Source organism: Ricinus communis, chromosome 5 (genome assembly GCF_019578655.1).
Source record: "Ricinus communis isolate WT05 ecotype wild-type chromosome 5, ASM1957865v1, whole genome shotgun sequence".
Lineage (NCBI taxonomy): Eukaryota > Viridiplantae > Streptophyta > Magnoliopsida > Malpighiales > Euphorbiaceae > Ricinus > Ricinus communis.
Window position 1 is genome coordinate 21270005 of NC_063260.1, and position 8799 is coordinate 21278803.

Consider the following 8799-nt stretch of genomic DNA (forward strand, 5'->3'; position numbering starts at 1 on the left):
TTTCTAAATTTTCACATAATAAACACATAAAGATGTTAAAAAGAAAAATTAAATCACTATATACTTTGGTTTTAAATATTTTTTTAACCCTCTCAACTGTCACCATTATAGCAGCAAATTAAAGAAGCATAAGCTTTCCTTTTCTCTTTTCTCTTCCTTTATTATTATGTTTTACTGAATTGAAGTGCAACCAAGGAAGCATAAGCACCATTATTAATCTTTATAAGCACATCATGCTTTCCTTTCTCAGCAATCACACCATTCTTCACCACTGCAATAAGGTCAGCTCCTTTAATGGTGTTAAGGCGATGAGCAACAATAATAGTAGTCCTATTTTCCATTGCAGTGTCTAATGCATCCTGTACGATTCGCTCCGACTCGACGTCTAAAGCACTTGTCGCCTCATCAAGCAAAAGAATCCTTGGATTCTTCAGTATTGCCCTGGCAATGGCTATTCTTTGCTTTTGCCCGCCAGACATTTGCACTCCTCGTTCACCAACACAAGCGTCGTAGCCCTGGGGTAACGAGGAAATGAAATTATGTGCATTTGCTGCTTTTGCAGCTGCAATTATCTCTTCCTCAGTTACATCTCCTTGCTTGCCGTAAGCTATGTTTGCACGGATTGTTTCATTGAAGAGTACTGGTTCTTGGCTCACTAATCCCATTTGTTGTCTCAACCAGCTTAGTTTCAACTTCTTGATTTCCACATTATCTAAATATATATGACCAGAATCAGGATCGTAAAATCTTTCTATTAGGCTAATGATTGTTGACTTCCCGCTGCCGCTTTCGCCTACCAATGCAGCAGTCTGCAAAATAGATTAATATTCTGCTAGATAAACATCAAGAAGAGAAATGGAAACCACATCCATAAATCATAAGAAGACTAGTCTCTAAGTTTCAGGGTCATGGTTAATTAGTACCTTTCCTGATGGTATAGATAAGGACAAGTCCTTGAAAATTTGAACATTGGGCCTCATTGGGTATTTGAAGCTGACATTTTCGAACTCAATGTCACCATTTACATATGGAAGAATAATACCTTCGTCACTACTTGAGTCGATTTTGGACTTCCTATCAATGATAGTAAAAATTGAAGATGCCGAATTCTTGGCTTTGATGGCATCTGAACTCAAGCCACTAGATTGAGAAACCCCTAATGTTGCAATTGTCAATGCAAAGAAAACCTGACAAATATTTGTATTTGTAACAGGAAAATAATCTAATCTTTAATGAGATTAAGGGGGAGAAAATTAAATTTAGAAAAACTATTAGTACCTTGAAAACTTCTTCAAATGTTGCTTTCCCATGTTGCACCAGAATGGATCCCATGTAGAAGCAAAATGCATTTGTGCAATAGATTATAAAGAAAGATAAGCCAAAACCAGCTCCACTAACTAGTCCAAGTCGAACACCTTGTTTCCTTGGACCTTCACATTTCTTCTGATACAAATCCATGACCTTTTTCTCAGCACAAAATGATGCAACAGTTCTAATGCTCCCAACTGCATCATTTGCCACTTGACTTGCTTCTTCATACATCAGCTGTAACAATATTAATATCATTACTTGGCAACAGAACTTTTAAATCCCTTCAGATTAGAACAGAACATATTGAATTACACTAACCTTGGCATCTCCACTGAAGCCTTTCAAAAACTTCACCTGGATGTACCCTTGGAATATCATCAATGGTGACACAGCAAGAATTATAAATGCCAAAATCCAATTGGCTCTAAACGCTATTACCAACCCTGCGGCAACTGTTGCTATATTCTGGACAAGCAAGGCTAAGGTATCTCCAACAAGAGTCCTAACTGTAGTAGCATCGACGGATAACCTTGCACCAACTGCACCACTAAAAATGTAATAATGTTCATATATAATTTCTTTTATATAAATTTTCTAAGAATAATTTTATGTCAATATTTCACACCTTGAATTCACCGGATCATCAAACCAGCTGATTTCTTGGTGCACAACCTTTTCAAATGTCATACAACGAATTCTTTCAATCAATTTACCCCCTGCGATTCCAAAGAAGAAATTCTGTACTGGAAGAAGTATAAAATCGACCAAACCAATACCCACGTACACCAATGCCCAAGTCCTGGAATCTTTTCTTAGCTCATTTGGAGGTTTATATAACACATTAATAGCTGTTGAGAATAAAAGGCCAAATATTGGAAGTGTAATACCATGTAGGGCCGCAGCAGTAGTTCCTACTAATAAAACTGGCAGCTCAGGTTTGTTCAGGTAGGCAAGCTTTCTGATAGAAACTTCTTTAGGTTTCTTTAATCTTTCAGTTCTCTGCTCGTGCATTTCAATTTCATGAAAACTAATAGGATCAGGCATGCTAAGGCCCAATGCACTAACTGTAAAAGAATGTCTCCTTCGAGATGAACCTCTACTTATGGATTTTAAAGTGGACTGTTTTAGGCTTCCAGCCCTGGATATAGGTCGACTGGTATCCAAACTAATTTCTAAAATATCTGCAATCCTGACGCAAGAGTTTTCAGTTTTCTTAATTCCTTCTTGGAGACAGACTAGCTGGGAGTATGCCCCTTCCATATCCTTGATTAACTCCTCATGAGTACCTGGATTGCATAAATGACAAGATTAACTCGGTGAATAAATTTTATAAGTTGAAATGAGCAGCGATGCAAAGCTATTACCTTTCTCCACAATTTTTCCCATTTGCACCACTGCAATCATATCCGCATTCCTGATGGTTGATAAACGATGTGCAACGACAACGGTTGTCCTGTTGCACATAATTTTCTCCAGTGCTTCTTGGACAATGCTTTCAGACTCAGCATCTAGTGCACTTGTTGCTTCATCAAGAAGGAGAATCTTAGGATTTTTCAATATTGCTCTTGCAATTGCAATTCTTTGCTTCTGTCCACCTGACAACTGAGTCCCATGTTCTCCCACTTTTGTATCAAGGCCCTACAAGTACAGATGCATTAATCATAATATTGTTCCTGTTGCAAATCTGTACTAAAAATACCATGTAATCTACAAAAGAAAGTGGGTTTACCTTAGGCATTTTGCCAATGAATTTGGCAGCATTCGCAAGCTCAATTGCAGTTCTAATCTCTTGATCAGTTGCATTTTCTTTCCCATATGCTATGTTCTCTTTTATGCTTGCTGCAAACAAAATCGGTTCCTGACTAACTAGTCCAATCTTTCCCCTAATCCAATTGAGCTTCAACTTCTTCAAGTCAACTCCATCGATAAGCACTTGACCGGAATCTGGATCGTAAAATCTCTCAATGAGGCTTATAACAGTTGATTTCCCATTTCCACTTTGTCCTACCAAAGCAGCAGTAGTCCCGCAGGGAATTTTCAGTGAAAGTCCAGAGAAGATTTGAACATCGGGCCTGGCAGGGTATCTAAAATACACGTCTTTTAATTCAATTTCGCCATTGATGTGTTCCAATACCATCCCATTAGCGTCATAGAGATCGATTTTTGGTTTCCGCTTGATGGTCTCAAACATCTTATAGGCTGCAGCTTGCCCTACTGCAAATGTATGCAAGCATGGAGAAGCCTGGCCTAGTGACCTAAATCAAAACCCAAAAGAACAAGAACTCAAAAATTCAAACTAGTACATATTAAATGCTGGGAAAATAACATCTGAATTAGGAAATTGGTAGTATGGTAATAGCCAGTGGTCAAATGCTTGCCCCCTCAGGGGCTTAACTTTAAACTTTTCCTTTCTTTTTAGGCTTTTCTAATGAAAGAACAAAAATGATAATGGCCTCAACACTCACATTCCTCCAGTCATGATCGAGAACATAACATTGATGACTTGTCCACCATTATAACCTTTCTCTATAGTCAATTTGGCTCCATACCATAAGGCAAGTCCATAACTGCCAAAGATCACAAACATCATTAAACCAATTCCTAAGCCTGAGGCAAGTCCTTCTTGCACTGTAGCTTTATATGCAAGCTTTAACTTCTCATTGTACTTTTGAATCGAATGCTTCTCTCCTGAGAAGGAAGCAACCTTGCAAAAAGTTCAAAATAAAATTGGTTTATTAATAGATATTGTAGGAACAGAAAGAGAAATTAATTTTCACCAATCATTCATATTAATTTGTGCCTTACTGTTCTTATGGCTCCAACTGTTTGTTCTACAACATTACCAGCTTCCGCATAAGCAATTTGTCCACGACTTGCTATTTTTGTAGTAAGCAGTGCTAAGACCGCGCCAGTAAATACAAGACAAGGAATGCAGGAAAGAAGAACTAATGCAAGGAGCCATCCTTTGACAAAGGCAACAATAAAGCAACCCACAAATGTTGATATTAATTGTATAGACTTCCCTACCTGTCACGATATATTTGATCACAAATACCCTTTAAGAAAACAACAACAAAATGTTCTTGATAAGACATTACCAAAATGATTGATAAAGCAAAAATGTAAACTCCAGTTTTAGTGGTACTAGAGTCATCTCAGGAATTCAAACCGCCAGTTTGAATTTCATACATTGAATAAGGGTAACAAGGATCAACCTTTTCGCCCATAGCCTCTTGAATGAGAATAGTGTCACCAGACATTCTTCCAATGACCTCACCGGTTGATGTTTCAGCGTCGAAGAAGCCAATGTCCTGTCTTAATATGGTTTTCAAGTACAGACCTCGAATTCGAGCAGATTGTCTTTCTCCAGTTACCATCCAACACGAAACCTCTGCAGACCAGAACAAAAGTAGCAGCAGGTAATTAGTATCCTACAACTGAACTTGTATATAGTTCAACTAATACATCGGTCACGAATTTCTAAAAGAGTGTCCATTAGTTATGATTTATAACTCTTACAAGCTTCCTATAAATACTTGCACCAGTGAATAATGCTCAAATTATTCGGCGATTAAAATGAAAAAAAATTCATGGAGGAGTAGTCAGACCTGATAAGATGTAAGATTAATAGTTACCAAGTAATTGCAGGGAAGAAAGAGGTAACAAAGAATTTTCCCTTACGTACGTAGAAGTGCAACAGTGCTTGTAGCAATTGCCAAGTACACAAACTTTACTGCCAACTGAAAATCACAAAAAGGAAATCATTTTGAGTAAACTTATTTTCCATCAACAGAAACTTCAAAAGATATATATATTTTTATATCCAAAATCACCTCTGCAATTGATTATTAAGATCTTAGAGGTAATGACCGAGTATTAATTATTTTTTTTTTCCTTTTTCTAATTTCAGACTTGAGAATAAAAAAACCAACATATAATCAATGCATTGCGAGGGAATTGGCACCTTGCGATTGAGATTGGACCATTGTAACCTCTATTAATTAGAGCTAGAAAGTTGACTTTATGCGATATTACTGTTGAGTGTTGTATTATTGCCAATGTCAACGCTATTTAAGTTGCTCCATCATTCTACAAACCCGAATTAAGTAGAAATAAAAATTATAAAACCTCTCTTTGTTAATTTGACAATTATACTGCGCTGGTGTGCAGTATGGAAGGGGAAGTTTATTTTAAAGAAAATAAAATTATTTTCTGTGATAAACTAAAATTTTAATTAATAACGAATAAGAAGAAGAAGAAGATAGGAATGAGAATCATAAAAGTATATACATACAAAATATATTTTAAATTTTGTATGTATTTTTAAGTCTAGCACATAGTTTTATTTGAAATTCTAGAAAATAAGACTTGAAAAGGCTTTCAATCGTGATAAATATATATAAAAAAATAAATTAGAGACCGATAAGATAAAATGTTAGATTGTTAGATTTTATTTTAAATCATATTTAAGAAGAATATATCTTGTTAGATTATCTATTTTTTTATAATGAGATGAGTCAACAATTCTAGTACTGATTTTTTTATTACAAAATTGAACATATAATCATGGAAAAAAAAATAAAAAAATTACTTAATGGGTTGAATGACTTTGATCTTTCTTCTTTATATAGAATTATCAATTTCTCATTTATGAAAAGTAAATAACAGTTGAACTTAATGGATAATAAAATGAAAATAACTATAATAATGAAATTGGATGCCTTTCATCTTTATGTCATAAAAAAAGAAAAAAAGAAAAACAGAATGTCACAAGAGTAATAAGCCAGTGTGAATGCATAGTCGGGAACAGATTATAATATTTAGGAAAATTGAATACTGATTATAATAAAAAGGTGGGGCAAAATATGAAATTAATATAACAAGATAAATTAATGAGAAGCAAAAAACAATAAATGAAGAAGACACCTTGGAAACGTGGTGAACGATTTCTGAACTTTGTAAGGTGCCAAAATAGTTGATCAGCTGACCGAATATGAGAGTGACTGCAGGTTGGGAGAGGCCATTGGCAATGGCAGATAGAGAGCCTACAATCATCAAAACCACGTCTAGCCCATCTGCAAAAGCGAACAGCTTGTAGAATGCCACCTTCTGGTCATCTCCATTCGATATTTTTTGGCCTTGAACTTGGCTACTTGATGCTTCTCTCTCGTCTCTCATGGCTGCTTCTTCCCTTTTTTTATTTTATTTTATTTAATGGGTTCTTGAATTCTCTCCTTAAGTTAAATGTGGAAGTTTAAGCTAAACAAAATAAGAATAAAAACTGAAGAAGTCATTAATAAGATAATTATACTAAAGATTTACGCACATAAAGATGGATAAAGAAAGCAAGAAGAGAGAGTTATAGTTTATAAATGTATAATTATGACATGAATGAAAGAAACTTGCCTTGAGAATTCAAGTTGATTCTCTTAATATTGGTGTTAAAATTCTTGCACATTTTGCTAGCTCAAAACAAGCTAAACAATAAACATACATAGATAGGGCCTAAATACTTGCCTAACCTGATATTGAAATATTGACTTAATGTACAATTAAAGTGAGGTAAAGTCTTAATTTACCGTTAAATCAGTATTGATTTCACTGGCTACTTTTTATTATGTCTAATTTGCTACAAAATTGTGTAAAAAATAAAATAAAAAATGCTTTAGAAAAGGAAATTAAATATAATTATTTTTATATAATTAATCTTTTAAATTATTTTGTAAATATTTTCTTAATATCTCTAGTTTCATAATGAAATATTGAATTATTATTAACTGCATTTTAATATCGTCAGTAGTCCTTATGGGTGGGCAACCCTAGAATGTAGCCCATTAGACACCGGCCGGAGGAGATATTCTTCTTCCATTTAAGTCTAGAAATGCAGTTAAGAGTTGACCTTAGCCTTGTGCTTAAAGATTTCCAACCTCTTATATAATGACAAAAGACAAAAAGAAAAAAAGAAAAATTTAAGACCCTTAGATTTAGCTCTGTTTCTAGAATCACTACCAGCATCACAATAATACTTTTTATTTAAGAGACTATATTTTGTTTATTAAAAATATTTTTTTTTATTTATGTAAATTTTATTTGAGTTCAATGATTTTTTATGTTTATATTTATATTTACATTTTATTTATCTAATAATTATTAATTTTATTCTTTTTCTTTGAGAGGGAAAAATTATTTTTTTATAAAAATAAAATAATTAATGAACTTATAGAAAAATCTATAAGATATTAATTACAACAAAAATAAAAAGTGAAATTTAGCTCCTTAAATATAAGAAATTAAATCTATTTTTTATTATATAATTCTTTAAAATAAAGAATCTAACTTATATAAATATGCTTTTAAAAAATAATCTAATAAATGATAAAGTAGAAAGTACAGAAAAGAGGGAGGCAGATAATTTGTTGGAAGTTAGAATGAATTAAAATATAAAAAATTTAAAATTTAAAATTTAAAAATTTTAAAAATGCAAGACTAAGATTTTTGATATTTTCTTAAATTTATTTATTTTTCTTAGATTTTTTTCTTCTGGCCTCAAAGATTCCCGCAAATTTTGATGAGAAATTCTTAAAAATATTTCAAAACCAACAAAAAAATAACATTTTTAATGTGTAAACTCTTTTATTTTGAAATACCATTTTTCTAACTTTTTCTTTAAAATTAAGGAGTGTTATTATTTTTTTTTTCTAATTGCTGTTGATTGTAGAAAACTAAAAAAAATAAAAAATTAACTAAAACTGTAAATTACTAAAAAAAATTAAAAAATTATATTTTTAATATTTTAACATAACAAAAAAAAAAATCATAAATTTGATAAAAGAAAACATGAATGTTTCCGATATTTTTCCAAATTTAATTGAGGGCATATCTTCGGATAAATTGTATTGGGCCTGGATTTCTATTTTCGGTTTAATTACTAAAAGGCACCAAGCTAAGCATTATGCAATCCATCCCCACTCGGCTTTTAGTCCAGTAAGAGAATTCTACAAAGCTCGAGTGGAAACTCAGGTTCGAACTCCTATTTTGCTCTCTGTAAAATTTAATATATATATATATATATATATATATATATATACTATCAATCAATTATCTAATTGTTTTATTGAAAATTGAAATTCAAGCTTCTCAAATTTTGACCTATCTAAATTGGCCTGAATAAAACATAGTTAATCTAGCTAAATAATACTTACATTATAAATTAGGTCTAATTAGCTCGGTTTCTTTACATTTGCATTTACTATAATAGCTCTCGAGTTCCATTCACTGATATTAGCGGGAGTTATTACTTTTATATTTTATAATACTTTCTAAAAATAAGGATTAAAATGATATTTTGCAAGAGCCATGAGGACTTAAAAGAGATTTATAGTACTGACATGTCTTTCTATTTTATTCTTCTTTTACCTATTGGATGCACATTTGCTAGACTTTTGATCAATGAGGGCTAAGAATATATGAGTTATAAAGTTAAATTCT

The 8799-nt window shown here is 32.5% G+C and overlaps 1 protein-coding gene across 3 annotated transcripts; it reads right to left on the bottom strand.

Moving 5' to 3' along the window:
• LOC8284037 (ABC transporter B family member 9) lies at positions 1–6682 on the bottom strand. 3 transcript variants are annotated; one of them, XM_002519713.3, is made up of 12 exons: positions 6238–6682; positions 4997–5051; positions 4527–4702; positions 4117–4338; positions 3777–4015; positions 3041–3566; positions 2676–2949; positions 1937–2597; positions 1630–1858; positions 1279–1545; positions 924–1187; positions 1–809 (listed from the first exon to the last, which is right to left on the bottom strand). In XM_002519713.3, exons 1-12 carry the CDS (start codon positions 6487–6489, stop codon positions 165–167), a joined length of 3810 nt encoding a protein of 1269 aa, XP_002519759.2. In that variant the 5' UTR covers positions 6490–6682; the 3' UTR covers positions 1–164. The 3 variants fall into 3 exon arrangements, with proteins under 3 accessions (XP_002519759.2, XP_048229735.1, XP_048229736.1); XM_048373778.1 differs by having other exon boundaries at positions 2–809; positions 4920–5051; positions 6238–6306; XM_048373779.1 differs by lacking the exon at positions 1–809 and having other exon boundaries at positions 994–1156.
• Positions 6683–8799: the final 2117 nt, after the last annotated feature.